The sequence below is a fragment of the Lepisma saccharinum genome, chromosome 11, assembly GCF_977018435.1.
Source record: "Lepisma saccharinum chromosome 11, izLepSacc3.1, whole genome shotgun sequence".
NCBI classification, from domain to species: Eukaryota; Metazoa; Arthropoda; class Insecta; order Zygentoma; family Lepismatidae; genus Lepisma; species Lepisma saccharinum.
The window spans coordinates 40,765,622-40,787,400 of NC_139239.1; the positions used below are offsets into that span (position 1 = coordinate 40,765,622).

A 21,779-nucleotide genomic window follows, 5' to 3' on the forward strand; every position below is an offset into this window, starting at 1 on the left:
AGTCTTTTTAGCAATGCCCCTGAGGGGATCTGAGTTTCATCCAGACTGGATATAAAGGAGCGTAGTGCTGATCACATCCTCACCACAAAAAATGTCCGAGATCGTGAATGTGTAGGCCCCTAATTCTACATCCTCGTGGCATATTGCTATGTGCAGGGGTAACTTTACCTTTACCGCCACACAGAAAGCTAAATGCATCATATCGATTGATGCACCAGAATGCATCGATTGATGCACTAAAGCGTGTTTTATGGCTTCTTCAAAGAATCAGATTCACATTTGATGCATTTGGGTGCATTTTTGTATGTCGTGAAAGAAACACCAAAGTGCATCATTTGATTCAAGTGAGGATTTATTTCAGTCCAGATGCAATTCAATGCATCAGTTGATGTTCCTTTAAGCACCTTCCTGCATCTTTTTGGATGATGAACTTAAACGTCTGGTCTCAGCTACAGAGTGTGTATGTAGCTCAGACGAAACGTCTAAGAGCATCATAAAAAATATACATTTTGGTGCATCAAAACGCATCAACTGATGCATTGAAGTGCATCGCGACTGTAATAAGTCCTCACTTGAATCAAATGATGCACTTTGGTGTTTCTTTCACGACATACAAAAATGCACCCAAATACATCAAATGTGAATCTGATTTTTGAAGAAGCCATAACACACACTTTAGTGCATCAATCGATGCATTCTGGTGCATTAATCGATATGATGCATTTAGTTCTCTGATTGTGGATAAGGGATAGTTCATTATCCTCCGTATGCCGTTGTTTATGCCTTGTAGCAGTTTGGGACATGTGAGGGTACATAAACACATCACGAGAACAGTGTCTGGTTCCTTTATGTTTTTTACATCCGCTCCTTTTCCATGTGTAGGGAGGGACACTGACACGTATTTTGCATTTCTTGTAAACTTCGTATGATGAAGCCTTTGAAATGAAACCAGCAGCAATTCGAGTGTGATGATGGAAAGGAATAGGGGACTTCTGCTCAGTGGCGGTCTTAAGGGCTCTGCAGATCCCGTGGTGAGAGGTGGGCGGGAGGACTTAAAGGTGCACAGTTGGTTCCGTAGTACAGTGATTAAGGAACCTTTCGGTAACTATCCGATATCGCCCGAACAGATTTCTTCAAATTTGCAGGAGAAACTACTTACTGAAATCAGTTTCTGTAGCATTGTCGAAGTTCTTGGAGGTATTTTCTTTCGCGGAAACTGAAAACTTCACCATAGAATGCTGCAGAACAAGAAATAATCACGTGTTACGTAAGGAACTTGCATGTTCTGTAACATTAGGCCGTTGTTTCCATTATGTACATGCAGATGGCAAGAGCGTCGAAAATCAAGCTGTCTCGCCAGTGTTTCCAAACGTGCCTTTTTTACGATATTTTTTAATTTTTTTTCTTGAACTATGCTTACTTAACCTAACCCAACCTAACCTAACCTTGCCGGAAATGGTCCGTGGGGCTATCGTGAATGGTTTTTGGGCTATCCGTCAATGGTTCGTGGGGCTATCGTGAATGGTTTTTGGGGCTATCCGTCAATGCTTTGTGATGACATAATGAACACGAAAGTAGGCATTTTTCAGTTAAGAAGGTTGAAACACTGCATACCCACTCCAAATCGACAAAACACAAGCACGACGCTCCATGACGAGTGCACGCCATATTGTCTGTTACCCAAGCAGAACAAGGAAGATAAATAATGACTCGTAATATGAAAAGGTGACACTATTTTATGGAAAAAGGCATAATTTCACCTTAAAGAATCTTCCGCAATGCAGAATAGGTAAGTATCAATGCCAAAATTAACGAAATAAACGAGTGAGAGGTGTTCGGGCCTTATCGGATAATTACCAACCTTTGTTCCACAATGTAAAGAGCATACAAAATTTCCCTCTATAAAACTAAAATGAAACATTAATCATATTTTAATTTAAGAAATCTATTTGTTTGTCTATCGTCAACAAATGATTTTAACCAATAAAATAATAATACAATGCTAAAAATGCTCACAATAGTTTGCAAAATGATCTACGTAACAAGTACAATTTATATAATGGTGCAAGTGTCTCCCTAAGATGCATATTTTGACGATGTACAAAAAAAAAAAAAAAATTATAGAAGTCATCACAGTGCAGGTAAAATGTAACCATATTATTATTATTCCATTAATTCGACATGGCATGCAGTTTTTCTTACATATCAAGGGTGTTACTGAATTCTCGTTACATTTCATTTCCTAAGTGTAAATATCAGCGTACTAAAGACTACATTGTGCTTTACTGAATTAATACAGGGTCCCCTTAATCAGTTCTGCTGGGGTGGGGGGCAAAACTGGTATCGCCGTCACTCATTTAATGCTATTCGTATAATAGCTAATATTATCTACCTGTAGCTATCAACATTTTTCGGATTCGATTTTCAGTGGTGGCACATTTCAGTTTGAAATATAGCCAGTACCGATTAGCAAATTTGATCTAAACGTTCTCTTTGTGTTCTTTGAGAATCTGGGAATCTATATTATGTTGCACGAACATTTTCTATTCCTTGGGATATAACGATCTCATAGCTTTTTATAATATGCCTCCCCGATGGCGTAGTGGTAACGTCGTCTCCTTGTAGTAATCAAGGGGTCCCGGGTTCGATACCCGGTGGAGGCTTATAGAGGTTCGGATCCCACTTAAAACTGTAGGTCCAATCCCGATTAGCCTTACTGTGCATAAAGTGGACTTAAAACACAAAATCAATCAATCAGTAATAGGTAATCATGGCTTTGGGGGGAGGGGGGCCATGCCTTTGAACTTGCCAATGCCTCTGTCGTAATTTAACGTTATAGACCTCCCAATGCGTCAGTGTATTGCCAAATCCGTGGACATAATCGTCATATTTTTTTAAAAAATTTCTGATTTGTGGCGTTCACAATTAATTTGGTAGAATATATTCGAATATAATCTTGAAGTAAGTCGCTACTCTAAGTTGCATAGAAGGCTAATGATGCACAGAGAAATGCATAATTTGAAAAGATCAGGCATGATCATTTCGAGGAAACTGAAATTAAACGTTTCATTGTGTCAAATGATGCGCGAAAAGTGCATCAACTTTGATTTGATGCATTCTGTGTGACGCTCTCAAGGAGAGTTCGCCTGTGAGTGTGTTATGCCACCGTTATTTCTCTATGTTGAGACAGGCCCTTGTCAAAAATATATCGTGATGTTCGACATGGCTTGCGGTTTAAAACAAAAAGAAAGAATGAAAGAAATTCATATCATGGAGAGGCACCCCTTCACAATTTGAAATAATATACCTCTCTGAGGATTAAAATTCCCCAAACATTTGATTAAAAAAATGCTTGTAGAGGGGCACACAGCCCGCGTAAATACTTATGAGAGCAAGAATCGCATCGCATAGACGATTATATTAGCAGTGTTTTCAGGCGCCAGAGCCTTGTTGGCATGCAGTAATACAAGATTATTCTGGGTTATACGGTCAAATACGTATAAAGTAAAGATTAACTTTTTAGACAAATTATAAACAGGTTGTTTCAAGTGTGCTGTGTCCGTTGTCTAATATAATTCACAATTAGTATTTTAACCTTTAATTTTTGCTAAATGCTTATTTTTCGTTTGTAATTAAATGATTTCGATTTCTCATGCACATGTTTTCATTGCTAATAGGCAGTGTAATGTGTAGTAAATTCGAGAAAAACACAATAAATCCCAAATTAATTATATTTTTCTGGATAATCATTGCGGAATTATGTTTATAAAATAGAAGAATGAACCGGTGCCTATAATTATTGATGTTCTAACCGCGTGTAAGCACAGGAAATCTGGTTTATTGATATTACTGATGGATCAATAATACTGCTAAGTATTCCCAGGTGGACAACAACGTAGGCACGTGCTCTTTGAAGTTTGCGCACATCTCAATTCTCACATGAACGATTTTCACACCTTGTATTAAAAAATAACATAAGTGTAAAATAATCGATAATGTCGCAGTGCTAGTATAAGCAACTACGTTTTGATACTGTATTGTCACCACAAGGTCCTATTTGTACGCCAGTCTACACGTCACAGGGAAATGCACTGTAGTTCAGAAGCAATCAACGGGTTCTTCGACATTGCGCTGGGCGTGGACCAACCAGGGACAAAATGGCGGTTGGCTCCACCTCCCGTGCCCTTCTCGCTCCTCCCTCAGGTCCCGCCTCCCGTGCGCGGAGATGCCCGTCGACCAACGGGAAGAGGAGGGCGGAGTCGAGAAGCCCGGCCCACCGTGGCAACGGCAGCGAGTGAGAGCGGGTCGGCGATGCGATAAGGCATGCAGTGCCGTATCGTGGACGAAATCTCCGCATGGCACTTCGTGAAGAAGCAAAAGTGGTGACACGCCGGGACTCAGTTTCGGACCGAGTGTGCGAAGTGATTCTGATGAAGCCGCATGGCCTGAGGAAGCCGTGCGTTCTGATGGCCACCGCGTACCGGACAGTGTACTAGCGTGTGAAGCATGCCTCGACCGAGCAGGGAGAGCTATGGAGACCAGAAACCACCCTACTCGTACATCTCCCTCACGGCCATGGCCATCTGGAGCAGCCCCGAAAAGATGCTCCCGCTCTCGGACATTTACAAGTTCATCATGGACCGCTTCCCTTACTACCGTAAGAACACCCAGAGGTGGCAAAACTCCCTTCGCCACAATCTGTCCTTCAACGACTGCTTCATCAAGATCCCCAGAAGGCCCGACCGACCGGGAAAGGGCGCGTACTGGGCCCTACACCCTTCCGCCCTGGACATGTTCGAAAACGGCAGCTTCCTGCGACGCAGAAAACGGTTCAAGCTTCCAAAACCAGAAAAGGATGCTCTGGAAGCAGGACTCGCATCTCTGACCAATCCCATGAAGTATGTAGACCCTACGGGACCGGGTCCCGGTGCAACTTACGTTCCTGATAGTGTAAACATGGGGCTGAACCATATCGTCCCGCCGGACTTCTCGTTACATGGTAGTGCGACGAGTGGCGGCCACATGAACAAGCAACCGTTCAGCATAGACAGCATAATGAGTTCCTCAGACGTTACCAAGTCTAGTGTCGTCCCAATCGTTCCTCAACCGATCTTGGCAAGGTCCTCCTGGCCCGTTCTGCCCTTCGGACCCTTGCCCGGGGCCGCGGCGCCCTGTTTCGGGGCCGCGTGCCACTCTCAGACCACCTGCCTCCACCCGGCTTTCGGAAGCGCCGGCCTCGGCAGCCTCGGGTGCGGTCTGCCTCAAGTGACGGCGGCGGCTTTTCTATCGTTGTCTCCCGGCTTGCACCCTTTGTACGCCGCAGCCGCCGCTGCATTGTCCTCGGTGGCGGCGATGCCGCTGAAGCCAACCGCCACGCACCCTCTGGTTCCGGTGTCCTCGTCGGTCATCCAGCCTCATCCGATGCCGGCGTTCCCGGACTTCTGCTTCAGGACAGGAGCCACCAGATTCCCAGCGTTCCCGTCAACTTCCGGATCGACCCCCAGCTCCCCGACGGGGTCCACCGGGGTTCAATCGGCGACCCTCGAAGACGACGGCTTTCCCTCTCCACCAGGCACGCCCCTCGACGTCGTCGAAGACTCCAACTCGTCGCCTCCGATCGTCGTCAACCAGCAAAGAAACCTGGAAGCCGTGTAGCGTGTATGTATATAGTAATAGTAGATTCTGTTCATAGCATTTTTTATTGGGGTGACAAAGGCACGATAGATACTGTACAGTTTCGTATAATTTTACCCCCAATACTTGGACAAACTTTTTACCTAAGAATACTTCCTCAGCTTCTGGGGTAATGTTGACTGCTTTTGTTGGTTCGTGTGAGACAAGAACTCGTGCAATACTTTTAGACAGAAACTGTTAATTAATCGTCGTCGTAAATTAAGAGACTCAGTGTTCTATAAGTCGTTATCTGTGTCTGTACACTTCTTTTGTGTTGTATAGAATTGTGTAACAAATTATTTGATCTCACACAATACAGTGTTCCTTGTAACGTAAATGTTATATTTTTCTTCTCCATACATTCCTGCATAATTTAAATTTCTACCTGTCTTTGATTTTCCAGAACTTTTTAAAATACCTTCAAGTAGTTTTATGTAGCACATCTCCCGGCTCATCAATATAATCCTACTTGGATCATGTTGATACAATTAATTTTGCTCTAAAGGAAAACTCTCTTCAAAGGTATTCCAATTTGTCAAAAATTTAATTAACACTGAGATTTCAACTAATTTCAATGTTAGTGGTTTTATACTATTTGATGATCGTCAAATGTGTTCAACATGATTTAATATCTTATCCTAAGTAACTTTCAGACACAATCCTGACACATAAGTCCTTTTTGAACGTAATTAATACAAAAGTAGAATTGAAACTTTTTATAAAGTGTTTCTAATGTGTTCGCATTTGCTAAAAGCGTTCACATGGTTCTCTGTAACGAGTGCCATAGGTATGTTTGTACATATTCGAACACAATAAATACACCATTGAAATAATTCTACTGTACTTTTAAGTTCACGTGTTTAAAATATTCAATATTTTCGAATTTCATCTGTAACAGTTTCTGAAAAATGTTTTCAAAGCACATCATTATACAATACAGAATGATTCAGCTATCCTGGTTATAGGTTGTATACCAAACCACAAGAATTTAAGTTAATCTTCGGGGAATGACATGAACAAAATAGTAACGTCACTGTTTAAAATCAAGGTAGTAACACATAGTAAGAATTAGACAAAGTGAGAAAGTAGGCTACACGAAAATGGTGTAGGATATAAATCTTATAAGTATAAAATCATATTTGATTAGAGAAGTTATTTGCCCGTAAAAATGCCACCGAATAAAATTTTCAACACGCAAAAAATCACAATTTATTTTTGATTATATTTCGAATCCTATAACAATAAAGGGGAATTATTTTCTGTAATGTTTAAGAATTTTCATTAGACGGTTAACATTTCGTTCGGTCACCTTCAAAATTATCTTAACTCTCAAAGTTAGGGGTTGATTCCATTTCAGCGTAAGGTTTCATTCGCTCATTCTCAATAGCTTAGAAATATTTTTAACAATACATATTCTAATCTGGTAATTGTATCTATCGAGAATCTTTAGACATTGCCATTTCAAATTTGAAATCATAATCGTGTAGCTATTTTCAAAATAATGTGAATTTGATTTACATGGACACTTCATTCAGAAGGAAAATGTAAGATCACGTACACACAGAAAACTAAATGCATCATACCGATTGATGCACCAGAACGCGTCGATTGATGCACTAAAGTGTGTTTTATGGCATCTGCGAAGAATCAGATTCACATTTGATGCATTTTAGTGCATTTTTGTATGTCGTAAAAGAAGCACCAAAGTGCACCTTCATGCGTTTTGGTGCACCTTCCTGCATCTTTCTCGATGAACCACTTAGACGTTTCATCTGAGCTAAATAAAATCTGTAGCTCAGACGAAACGTTTAAGTGCATCATTGAAAAAGATGCACGGAGGTGCATCAAAACTCCTCAAATGATACATTATAATGCATCTCGACTAAAAGAAATCGTCGCTTGCATCAGGTGATGCACTTTCGTGTTTCTTTTACGACATACAAAAATGTAGATGCCATAGAACACGCTTTAGTGCATCAATCGACGCGTTCTGGTGCATCAATCGACGCGTTCTGGTGCATCAATCGGTATGATGCACTTAGTTCTCTGTGTGTACTTGGTTTTGGATGTACGAAAATTTGTGTCTTGAACAATTAAAGCGATGATACTGATTCTTATCTTTGAACAAATTTTGTCAATATTTGTTTTAAGTTATTATGTTCAGATATGATAATCTGGTTTGAATCTTCAGTTTAAAGTAAGATACGGAGCATTGTGCAATATGCTTCCACACAAGAATCGAACTCTGGACTTCTTTATTACAATGGCGACGCTGGAATATTTTTATACGGTACCAAGCGGGCAAAGTAACAGGTGGGGTTCCACAGAAATTCTCTAACAATATACTCAATAACACATATATTTTTACTAATTTCACAGAGCCATAGCTGGGGGTGAGGGGCCGAGAAGGGGGTTGGTCGCTGACACAAGAGGGTACCGAATGAGCAAATCGAATAAAGTTGGAAAAGAATTGATGCAACATCACTTGAAAATATTGATCATTGTTGCCGATTTGCAATATATACAATTAATAAATACTTTGTTCCTCACTCTGCTGATAGTAGTACAAACGTTTCTGTAAGAGTTACCCCAAGTTTATACTCATTAATTACAATAGTAATAATATAGCCTATGATTCGTTATTGATGACGTGATATTAAAGTCGAAAACGAAAAGATAATAATCGGAAATATTTTGACGGACTTTTGGGAAATGATTATGAAGGTTTATACTAATATTATATTCCTAGCAGATTTACGAGACTTGACAAAATAATACTCAATATTTATTCATAATGTCAATTAAAAAATAATACTTGAACGTGAAGTTTAAAGCTCATGCATTATTTTTTCAATATTGTTCTCGTAAAAATAGATCTATAATAATTGTACTCAATATACAATCAAGTAAGAATTAGAGATAAAGAAGGAGAATTCTAATAGTGATCAAAGTTTTGTTGTAGAGGTACGTGTGTAGGCAAAAATCATATAATTTTGGCTATGGATTCCGGTGAGCGTGTGGTATAAGGAGAGTAAACCAAGAGAATAATAACATATCAGTACACTGAGTAAAGAAGCCCGGGAGGTCGTTTGGTAGGGTGTCTGAAAATCTTCCATCAAGCAGTTGTTTGTTTCTCATGATTGACTGGCCGAATAAAGTAACTTAACCAAGCAAAATGAAGAGAATATGCTAAAATTTTCACGTCTGTCAGTGGCGAAAAGTCCACACAACCATGCTTCGTAGTTCACTTTCACTGTATCCGACTTTTTTTAATTATTGCCAGAGGTAGACCGGAATGACGAAACCTACTATTCCCATCCACACATTATTATGCACTATTTACATTCGCTAGCACCGCAAATGGCCTGCATTATTCCAGTAGTGAGTTTGTATTTTAGCATTTATCTTATTTTATTCCGATTTTCTGCCAATTTGGCTAGTCGTGACGATGAGCGTGAATGGTATAATTAGATTATATATTCACGAAGAGGTTCGAACCAGGAAACTTCAGTGATGAAATCTGGAGTCTCACTGAACGAACTCAGGACTTGTGGCGTCGTAGCGCTCTGCGTTAACCACTCCCTCATTTTTCTTTTGACTGATCGCGAAGATGAGGATGAGCGATGGAGATTGGTTTATTCTTTGGATTAAATGGTAGAAAATAAAAACTATAACCTGGTTCCTCTGTTATACACTAAATTATTTTTTGATCTAATGTTTATTCCTGCTAAGGAAGTAAAATTAATTACCACTATACATTATTTAAATTAGATATTTGTAGGATTTCGGGGGGCTTCAGCCCCCTTAGCCCTACCCCTGGCTCAGTAGTAGCGTCGCCGTCTTGTATATAGGGGGTCCCGGGTTCTATGCTCGTTGGAGGCACATAGTGATTCGGAACCTACTTTAAACTGTAGGTCCAGTCCCGATTAGCCTTACTGTGCATAAAGTGGACTTAAAACACCAACTCAATCAATCAATCTTGGACCATAAATATATATTAAATAACTGAATCATTAAAATTATATTAATTAAGTTAACGTTATAATGATCACTAATATTTTAAAAACGGGCTTGGTAATTTTTACAGTTGTTTTATGTCAGAGGAAATACACGGTCTTAGACCGCCATTCTTTCAGTCAATTTCAGCGAAATTGAGGTTGTACAATACCAAGTTTGATGTAACATTTATTTCCGATGTTGCATTACTTTATTTCGTGTAATTACTAATACTAGATACACTATAGCTAGTGACTAACATGTGGCAATTTTCTTCACATTTACTTTATTCCTAAAAATGCCGATAATGGGTTTGAAGGAATATTTGTAAGCGAAGAGTTAAAATAATATGTTTTTACAAGCTATAATTACTAGTAATTATTACTATTACCATTATTACTAATGCGGAGGGGTTTGCAGATGGAAACATACTCGTTTCCTTTCTTGGTGAATTGAAACATTAAGGAAGCGGGGGTCAGTAGCCTGTGGGGGAGGGGCGGAGATTCTGTTACGTGCAGTATATCGATCCAGCTATTAGGGTCGGGAGTTAACGTAGTTGGGAGGGTGGGGAAGAAGAAGGGAAGGTCTCAAGTAGCTCCATACGGGAAATCTTTTTCTCTGCTTGTTTGATTCAACTTTAACAGAATAACGAAAACAAAGACGAGGTGAATTTTTATGATAATTATAAAGCATTGTTAAATATCGCCTAAGCAAAGATATAAAACTGTTCATGTGGCAGTTCTCGACAACCTTATTATGGAAAACTTTGTTTTAAGTTAACTTTTAGCTCAGTTAGGCTGGACGTCCAGTTTAAAGTGGGATCTTGACTACTTGTTTAACGCGTCTCCATAGAGTGCACAATGATTTTATGGAAACAGTGTACGCCATCGACTTTAATATGATTTTTGTTATTCATCGTTACTTTTCTGACATTTTTCGCAAATCGTCCTGTTAAGGATAAGTGATGACATGATGAAATTGATGAAGAGATACGGACACCCAAGTCCAGGTCGAGATTCAATCTCGGGACCTTCACTCAGAGAACTAAGTGCATCATATCGATTGATGCACGAGAATGCATCGATTGATGCATTAAAGTGTGTTTTATGGCTTCTTCAAAGAATCAGATTCACATTTGATGCATTTGGGTGCATTTTTGTAAGTCGTGAAAGAAACACCAAAGTGCATCATTTGATTCAAGTGAGGATTTATTTCAGTCGAGATGCACTTCATTGCATCAGTTGATGCGTTTTGATGCACCTTGATGCGTTTTGATGCACCAGAAAGTATCTTTTTTGATGATGCACCTAAACGTTTCGTCTGAGCTACATAAACTCTGTAGCTCAGACCAAACGTTTAAGTGCATTATCCAAAAGAAGGTGCTTCAAGGAACGTCAACTGATGGAATTGAAGTGCATCTCAACTGAAATAAATCCTCACTTGAATCAAATGATGCACTTTGGTGTTTCTTTCACGACACACAAAAATGCACCCAAATGCACCAAATGTGAATCTGATTCTTTGAAGAAGCCATAAAACACACTTTAATGCATCAATCGATGCATTCTGGTACATCAATCGATATTATGCATTTAGTTTTCTGTGTTGGCGTCGTAGCTCGCTGTTCTAACCACTCCACCACGGAGGTTGATTATGTACGACATTGACAATACTATTGAGATGTTCCTGGTTCGATTACAGATGATGAGGGCACTTTAAATTAATACTTTGCTGTAACTAAATCTTTTTTGTAGACATAAATAACATTCATATTTTAGATATAATTCCTCTCTACATTGTTAGAACTTACGGTGAAATATGCAAAACTTTGCAGTTAAAATTTTACTGTCTGTCTGTTAAATTACAACAACGGGAAGCACCCGTTTTTGTATTTATTGTAATATTACATCTTTATAAAGATAGATAGCCTAATGATTACAACTTACAGTTCAAGGTGTCCCGGGTTCGATATCCGGTGGAGGTATCGGACTCCACTTTAAACTGTAGATTCAGTCCCGATTAGCTTCTCTGTCCATAAATAGGACTTAAACAAATTACAGTTGTGTGCACCATAAAGATATTTTTTAAAACCGAATCATTAAAATTACATTAATTATAGCAACTACGTAGAAACAGTGATAATCATGTTTGCAGTAGTTGGAGGACGGTCTTAAACCATCATTTCTCACGACAACGTTTTACAGTAGCCTATATACCCTGTAAACATTGGACGAACACTGATTAGGTTCCTGTAGCGTTTGATGAGAACGGCTTAATGTTCGATTCTCGGCGAGAAATTTCGTGTTGATTCAACATCGTGGGGAGCTACTGAAACAGCTAACAGCGTTGATGGGCCTCGATGTGATGACCACACGGTATGAAAATTATTTCGAGGCAATGGTCCCCGAAGATTCGTTGCGCAACTGATTTCTCTTTAGTTCTTTCTACTCTTCTGGTCGCTTACGCGATGACGATAATGAGAAATTCATAAAATGGATTATACTCATGCTTTATCGGGGACAAGAACCCAGAACGCCTGGTTACGGAACACCACCCTTAACCACTGCACCACGGAGACATAAAAGAGTCGCAAAGTGATTTCCAAATTGTACTTAGCAACTTCTTCTTCACGTGTTTACGTGTACTGGAATTTAAATAGAGAAGATTTTTCTTAACAAATAACTTAGTCTATTTGTAAATTTACAAAAATGGGGCGATACTGTTTTTTTTTTTTTTAATTATCTTTATTTAATTTTGTTAATTTCGACAATGCGCTTGCAAAGTTTGCCAACTTTTCTTTCGAACCCTGTCTTTGTATTTGGTGTACATTTCCCGGCATGTTTACATTCTTGGATATCCCTTGTGCTTCCAAAGGCTCTATACGAGTCCCAGGAAAGTCATGTATGTGTTTGTCCATTCATCTATTTGATCAAATAATTTCGCAAAGTTTGTTTTACGGTCTCTTTATGTTCTGAATCACAGTCAGATGTTGCCGTATAATTTACAATACCGTAAAAATTTAACTATCTACCCACTAATTCAGAAAATTGGAATGCACCAGTTCTTTTCAGGAGCAAAGGTGCATTCAAGTCGTCATCTCTCTGTGCTGTGCTTATACAATGACAAGTAAACATGGCGTCAATATCCACTTGTAATATTAATTACACACAGTTATAGTATATTTACACCGGATTCTGGATAATTCGGAGCACTAGTAATTCGAACCGAAGTTTATTTCCCTTGAAACCATCTTTAATGAGGTGATGTTTTTGTTAATTCGAATTTTGGATAATTCGAAATTCTTGTCTGTCCCCTTACAGTTCGAAGTTATTTTAATTTTGTTATTTAACGACGTTTTTCTGCCACTTTTGACTAATCGCGACGATGATGATGAGTAATGATATGATGAAATTAATGAAGGGACACTCAGAAAGAACACCCAAGCACAGGCCGAGATTTGAACCTAGGACCCCTAGCGTCGTAGCCCGCTGTGCTAACCACTATGATATACGTAGTTATGTATAATAAAGAGTTAAGATACGCTGTAAATAGTTGACTGGAAGAATGACGGTCCAGGACCGCCAATTTCCGCTGCCATAAAACTACCGTAAAATAAATGACATGGCCGTTCTTAAAGTATTAATGGGCATTACATAGTTGACCTAATTAGTGATACTGTTTTTTAAATATGTTTATGATACACGCAACTGCAATCGATAACTATTATCTATCTTGAAGCAGGATAAACTATTCAAATTTAAATAAAATATTATTGTGTTCCGTTTTGTAAATTTACTGGCAGACCGTTAAATTTTAACGGTAGAATGTAAATTTACGGTAACTTTTAAATTTAAGTTTTTAAATTTTATCTTTCCTAAAGATATAGATAATACTTTAAATTACAGTTGTGTAAACCAGAAATATAATGTCCATTTATCCATCAACTAGAGTTCCGAACTAGAATGCTGCAGCGAGAGGATTTTATTGGAGTGCCCAATAGTTCGCACGGACGACGCGAGATACCGTACGGATTTGAGAACTCTTTCTTCGCCATGACGTCACGAGCAAATAACGCTCGAACTGGCAAATTGAGCGACATACACTCGAGTCCAGGTAGTACACGTATAACCGTCATTTGTCTGTGGTAGTGGGACCTCAAATATGGATCATGTGTGACTTGTGTTTACATATACATACATACAACACACTCACACTAAAACAGTTTAAAGTTGCATCCACAAACAACTATATAGATCAGCCAGCAATCACTTGACAACAATTTGTCACTTTTCTGCCCTTTTAAGGTAATCGTGAAAATGTACCTAAATGAACAATAATTTGGGAAAATTGATGAAGAAGCAAACACACATGCCCAGGACAAGACTTGAACCCGGAACTTTCGCCCATGTAAGCGGCTCCTTGGAGCGTTAGCTTACGCCACAGGGAAGATCCATATTTGCGGATAGGTTTGTATCGCTAATAACAGAATTTTGAAAGGCATACATTCGTTTACTATACCTGAAAGTTTCAGGTTCCACTTATGAAGGTCTCCACATTAGTGTCTGTGCTTATGTGTGTAATACACACTTATACACATAATAATAGATTGTATCATAGCGGAGAACAGTGTCCTATATTTGCAGAAATAGTGCTCTTATGAAGTTAAGTGTACTACTCGAGGAATCTATGCAATGGAAAATCTCATTAATTTTTCTATTCAATAATATCAATCATTATGTGATTGCCTAGACAATACGTAATTTTTATTCTTAATGTTAAAATATATGTACAGTAACTTTGATTTAGTCTATAAACTTCAATAGATTTCTTTCAGTTTCGAGATTTTATAAAATAAACTATTTTAACTGACTATAATACCAAATTTATAAGTCGATTACTACGAAGCACGACATCTTTGAAATTACGCAGAACTAATAATTCAAATATGTAGAGAATTGCAAAATTACAACTGGCCCAGACCAGGAAGTAAAAGAAATGGCATTGTAATAGCATAATTTTAATAAGAAAGCAGTGATCTAATAAATTACATTCCTGCAGGTATATTTAATCTCATTATTAACAATAATCGGACACCTTCATTGAAGATATTCCGATACACCACATAAGAATGCTCATATTGCTGTCATTGCCGAGTCGGGTAGGAAATATAACTATCTGGCATAACTTGGTCAAAACGTTATACCACAGATAAGGGTGTGTGTGTATATATATATATATGTTATCTGTGGTTATGCTTTAAAAGTATATAAAGGGGGCCTCACGATGATGGGAATACCAGGATTATATCGAGGGAAAGGGGGGACGGAAAACAAAGCTTTTTCCAAGGGGGGCTAAACAGCATTTTTCGAGGAAGAGCAATAGTGGCAATGCTTTATTTTGCATTATTTGAAAAGGAAGTAACATTTATTTTACTTTCAAACGTAAAAAAAAACAATGTACCTAATAAAAATTTTCACCACTCGTTTTCCAGGAAGGGCAAGTGCTCCCTTATCCCCCGCTGGACACTCCGGGAATGGAACGCGGGTCTCGCGTGTAACTGTTAAAAGCGCAACTGAGTGGACCAGCGCGGCTCATAATAATGCATAACGCGGTGTTTAATATTATCTTCTGTATAATAAGTGTATATTTCATTACTTTCCCTTTAAAAGGGCCACAGTTCGTTACATGAAGTCTAATTGCATCCCAGAGAATAATATTCACCTGCAGTTTACTTTTTGAAAAAATAAAATAAGGATTAATAATAATAATAATAATAATAATAATAATAATAATGAAAATCGTTTTATGTCTTTGCATATTCATTATATGATGCACTTAGAAACCCTGCCACCCTTCGTGATGGAGTGCAGTGTAGTGATAGAAGATTAATACAGATTTACTATATGCTGTTATTTACATATTTATCTTGTGCTCCAAGGGGCGGCTGGTGGTGGAAGGGCTCGACCAATGAAAAAGTGCGAGGAAACGGGATTGCATGGCGGGGGAAAAGCGACTGCAGTTACCAGCCTTTGCAGCATAGTGTACACAGAAAAAAATGTTTGGTTTGGATCAACCAAACATTTGTTTAATTAGGCGACAAACAAATGATTGTTCAGCAGAAACAAATTATGTTGGTAATCGTGCACATTTGTTCAGAGTTACCAAAAAATTTGGTCAAAGTTACCAAATTTAGTAAAGGTTACCAATTTTTTTTTTTTTGTTTAGGGTTAGCAAACACTCAAACCAAACGTGTTTTGTTAATTTAAACAAATCAGTTTCTTCTGTGTACTGTTTCACTCCACTCCCCTTCTCTGTCGTTTTGCGCGGCTTGCTCCAGAGATTCCCGGGATCGAGTATAGCTAAGATTCTGTATATGTCTCGTGCCCGGGATAGAGTATAGCTATACAGAATGTATAGGCTATGTCTCGTGAAACAATATGTAAATCGGTTACACGAACAAGCCAGTTTTGGTTAAGAGAAAACTTCATCACGTTATTTGGCTTGCCCAGGTTGAATTTTCTATCTTAATTTGTGTAACAATTTGTGTTAAATACTCAAATTGTGGATTTTTAAATCTTATTCTCACCCACAAATACTGATTAAATGCATATTTACATAATGTACTTTATGACATTTGAGATTAACGTAAGCATTTAATCAATCAATGTTCTAGCTTCCCGTTGTTTCGAAAATTTGAACAATTAAAAAAGTGTTTAACAGGCCATTGTATTTAAATAAAATAAAAAAATTACGTATTCATCCATTCTATTTTGTGGGGATTATTTTGAACGATTTGGGAGGTAATGCGTTCACGGTCTGGGGGGCACCCCTGTTGGGGGGACGAGCAGATCAAGTATAGTGTAAAGTAAAGTTACAAAAGTTACTTTCAGTAGACACACTGTCGTTACGAGTATTAAATACTTAATGGGGATTATGACATAATTTAGGGGGGGATGTGACATTGGCCTTTGGGGGGGGATGGGCACCCCTGATTTCATCTATGCAAAACTTTTCTAATGCGGAATTTCACCCCATTGCGATGGTTCTTTTTTTCTTCAAATGAGAACTCCCCCAACTGAGTACCTTAACCTAGGGAAATCTAATGATGAGGAATGCAAACCCTAATGAAATAAGAACATACGTACACATATTTGCATACACATATATAATAACATATTATTAAACCCTTAATTACTATGTGCCAGGCTTACAAATACATACAATAAACAACAATAAAGAATTTTTAAAAAATATTCAAATATATCTCTATTCAATATTCCAAGCGGTTACCAACCTATTGCTTACATCTCATTCAAGCCAAAGGACAGGGAGATGAAGACATGAATGCGCCTGTGATCACGGAAAGAATGGTTCCGTCGCGTTTTCGTAAATTGACAAACAGACTGTTAAATTTTAAAGGGTAGAATATTGTAAGTTTTTACGGTAACTTGTAACGGTTCAAAAGTTGAAACTAATTTTATTTCCTGTACGGAAATCCCTTCAAATTTATATCGCCGTTGCCTTGTAATCAAGGTGTCCCGAGTTCGATACCCAATGGAGGCACACATTGGTTCGGATCCCACTTTAAACTGTAGGTCCAATCCAGATTATCCTTTCTGTGCATAAACTGGACTTAAAACAACAATTCAATTCCCTTCCAATTTATACCTCTGAAACACATGCGAGCATACATCAGCGCACGGATGATGTCAGGATGACACCCGTCTGTTCCGATGCAGCACAACAGCTGACATCACGGAACAGTTTCTATTCGTGACTAAACTCTACAGAACGAGAGTGAGTGTTCGTGCAGAAAATTATACAAAAGTCAGTTGGTATTTGTTCTTTTATGTTGTCCAACTGACCGCCAACGGGGGGAAGGTGGGATAGAATAAAGGTGTTCATATTTTCTTTATTTTATATTTCCACTCGCACTCATTTAAGTTATGTGAATGTTATTAGTATACCGCAATAAGTCGCACACAAACGCGCATCTCAAATTGTGAAGCTCTGGAACAGGCCGCGTATTGAGCTATGAAAACCCTTAAAGTTGGTTTTGTAAAACCACAGATGAAAGAACGAGTGTTCATAAGGGTGGAAAACTCTAGCCGAGGACTTTCAGTCTAACATTACAATATAGAAATAATTAGCACCTCGTTTATGGGTAGCCGCGATATCCCTAATGTGTACTAAACATAATATTGACATACATATCAGAATCTGTTGTAAGTTAGCGTTAAGTATATGTTTCAGTCCACCGAATTTTATGCTTCCGTAATTGATATATGATATGATATTTATTGATATTTAAGATACATGCCCTTATGCTGTGCGTATCCTAGATTATTGTTATATAAACACCCCGCCTTAAACGTACACCCCATTAATCATACATTTAGAAACTTTATAAACACAAACACTTAGAAAAATATACATATGTACATGTATAAATGGCAATATGTCCCTCTTCTAATATTTGAGATTGCTCACTCTCATTATCCCTACCTTCACAACTATGCACTCCACGCTCGCCATGACTGAGTCACTGTTTCGTACCCTTCACTTTAACTAACCACTTGCAGCATTTTCCTGCGCTCCCTCCAAACTGCATGTAAATAGGAGCCCAGGGCTTTCATGTTCTCATTCGTTATATCACTCCTCTCCTCCCTGGATACAGCCTGGATTGTCTGCTCAATACTGGCCCTTGCGCTGTCCCCCTATTTGTGTGTCTGAGGGACGTCGACCAAACACACTCATGTAGGATGTGAGCCCTCGTCTCCTCTTCTCCGCATAACGTGCAGATAGCACGACAGTCCGGCCCCTTGAGTTTGTGTTGCCTCCACCTCCTTAGAAGGAACCAGGCGAGTTCACTTCTTTGCTGGTAATTGGCGGAGTGGAAACACATCGGGCTACGACGCGAGGGGTCCCAGGTTCGAATCCCGCCTGGGAGTGTCCATTCATCAATTTCATCATATCATCACTCATCCCCATCTTCGCGATTAGCCAAAAGTGGGAGAAAAGCGAGGTAAAATAAACCAAATCAGTCAATCAAGTAATTGGTAGTTTGTGAGTAATTGATTGTAACAATTACTTTCGAATTTTGCCTACAACACTTTATTAGAAGGAACAATCGAGAATAAGTATAGCATCAAGTTGATATTTTACAGGTCTTTCAACTTACCAAATTTCATATTTATTGCTGGAATTGTTTGAGATATCACACTGTTAAAAATAGTCTATCTTTTGTTTGTTGTTTGCTTTCCATTATTTGGTCCAGGCAAAGAGGCAATAGAATTAATATATATCACCTTACTGTGTCTTGAACTTTATATTCGGTAGTTTCTGATTACAAATTGTCTCTCAGTGCGTTGCACTATTATTTGGTAGACATAGCAGCCCATCAACTATCCCTGGTAGTTTTTGAGATACAGATAGTTGATACGCACGCATGAAGACGACCGCAGGCAAAGGTACTCTTTACAGCTTTGTTGCTAAGTGTCCTAAAACCAGTTAAATTAAAATCTCTAAATTAGCATATTTTTAACGTTGGATAAAACTATAGCTACAAACTGGTATTTGAAGCATTTTTGGTGAATTATTTCCCAAGAGACAAAATTCAGTCTAATTCAAAATCATCATCTTTAAAGGTTATATTCAACCTGTGAGAATAATTAATCGTACAAAAATACAGTACGTATATTGTAATGGAATTTGTAACATTTCTCAGACTTTTATTTTGCCGTCGCTTTATCTTTTCGAGCAGTACTAGTAACACTCAAATTAAACAAGTACCGTAAAACAATATGTCCAGTTATCATATTTGGTTCCCTGTAGTCCCTAAAAGAAGTTGCAGTTTGTCTGTTGTCTATTGTTACTTGAAAATGTACATGTTACTAAGTATGTTTGTTATTACTTTAACCGCACTGTAAAGTATTTACATATAAAATTATAATATACATTACTGTATCAAGTGTTGAAAATTTTCAATGATTTTGGCGTTTTAAGGGAAGTTTATAGCCTGCTCCAGTCAAGCACAGATTTGCGAATGGAAATAAGTGCACAAAATTCTGTGAAATTAAAAATTCAGAGAAAATAAATCTTTTCGTGTGGTTTTTCGGAGAGAATTTGAAACTTCAATATTCCTTTCATCGAATTGTGCACTTAATGGCAGTGTTGTATCTCATATATTGAAACATTCAATGTACAAAAGGTGAACTGTGGAGAACGCTAAAACATGCTTTCATATAGCCAGAACTGGTGTAACGTAACACCTCTGTTGATTTGAAGCGAATTGAGATGCTTCATAAAAATAAGAAGCTATATTCATTCTCAGACACAAGCAACGCAAATCATTCTAAATAGGTCCGTGTTTGTGTGTATATAGGATATAATGTTGGAAGAAATCGTTATTTCTATGTTTTTCTCTACTACGATGTTCTAAAACTTCGCAAAAACCCAGTCATGTTACATACAAGAATCAAGCGAATCTGATATTTTGCACAGGTGTGCAGAATGTTAATCAATATAACATACTAAACATTCGAGTTAAACATTTCCCGCCGTATTGGAAAATGGCGGTTAAATTTTATGTTGTTGGCTCATATTTCATTAACAGTTACAGATACGAGGAAAAGTTGCAAACAAAATATGTTCCACTCAATGAAATTAAGGTTTTATGATCATACATATATATTTTATTGTTATTCCAACCAGTTTCCAAATTCTAAATACAATGCATTTGGCGTCACAGGTTTCCGATAAAGCATCGATTGGTTGATAGGTCAAATTTCAATTTAATTTGCTATTTAGTATTTAATACTAAAGATTGATCAAGTCAAAATGATGCTATGTAGGGTCAGTTTAAGTTGATATTTGTGTCTATATATTTACATAAATTCAATCCTATAGAAAGAGCTGATTCGGAAACCAATCATATTGAAACGTTGCTCTTTGCCCAATGTTTAGAATGAATGACAAAACACCAAAGCTGAAAAAAGTACCCTCATGTATCTTTATCCGCCTGACATGTCTGTGCCAACTATCTCGGGTACTACCAGAGCTGCGTATAAAGACAAATTTTGTGGACTGAGAGATCTATCACTTGAAGGGCAACAATTGATGTAAAGTGGCTTGCCAATATTTCGGAAATCTTGTAACTCAATAAGAATTTTCTGTCCAAATTTTATTTGTTACATTTTCTTTATCGTAATTCAGTTATATTTTCATGTTCTTGATTTTACAGCATAAGCTGTAACATAAACTCCGGTGTAATGTACATGTGGATTTCTTTTTCTACTTGGAACATCATAGTCGTAAAGGATGGTGCTTAAATTATGAGGTTCAAATAGATTATCACTTCACCTAGCGGGCACTAATTATAGGAATCCCGCATGGCCAATGGTTAGCACTCCCGACTCTGGTGCCAGCGGACTCGAGTTCGTTCACCATGAGAGGCCAAAATTTCGGTGTTGCCTCAGCACCGTGACTACAATTGAACTAATTTCTACTAATCTGAAAAAGCAATAGTGCCAGCAATCAATGGTTCAGTACGTTAACAGCATTGATCATTGTCAGTGTATAGGATCACACAGGCAAGAAATTATTGTTACAACAACGATAGTGTTTCTGGAATTACAATTATTTTGGTCATAATGTGTGTTTGCAAATTTTAAAAATTACAATATATTTTATCATATTGTAAAGAAAACTTACAAGTTATTGACTTTCCTGCAGAAATTACATTTTTTTTGTGTTAAAATACACAGTTTTCAAATTTATGTATTTTTCCTACTTTTGCGTCCCTTTTCTGTAACTTTTTCTAATCATGGCAATGAGGATGAATTGTTTATTTAGTTATTTTCTTATCTATGGCCGTTTTCTACCACTTTTGGCTAATTGTGAGAATGGGGAAGAATGATGAGCAGAGTGAGGATCCCATCTTCCCAACTAGGAGTCTTTCCTAGTGTTTGTTTTGAGTCCACTTCATGCACAAATCAGCTGATCGAGACTGATACGAAGCACCATGTGCCCTCAGCCGGGTATCGAACCTGGGGCCCTTTGAATACAAGGTGACAATTACAATTTCCACTGTGTCTTCGGGGAAGCATTTC

The 21,779-nt window shown here is 38.1% G+C and overlaps 1 protein-coding gene across 1 annotated transcript; it reads left to right on the top strand.

Annotated features, from left to right (window-relative positions):
* The first annotated feature begins 4,306 nt into the window (after positions 1-4,306).
* LOC145995215 (uncharacterized) lies at positions 4,307-5,987 on the top strand. Its single transcript, XM_083131780.1, has one exon. The coding sequence runs from the start codon at positions 4,507-4,509 to the stop codon at positions 5,653-5,655; it is 1,149 nt and encodes a 382-aa protein (XP_082987906.1). The 5' UTR covers positions 4,307-4,506; the 3' UTR covers positions 5,656-5,987.
* Positions 5,988-21,779: the final 15,792 nt, after the last annotated feature.

What these genes read in the sequence shown, in the direction of transcription:
- LOC145995215 (XM_083131780.1), top strand. Translation starts at nt 4,507, where the DNA reads ATGCCTCGACCGAGCAGGGAGAGCTATGGAGACCAGAAACCACCCTAC.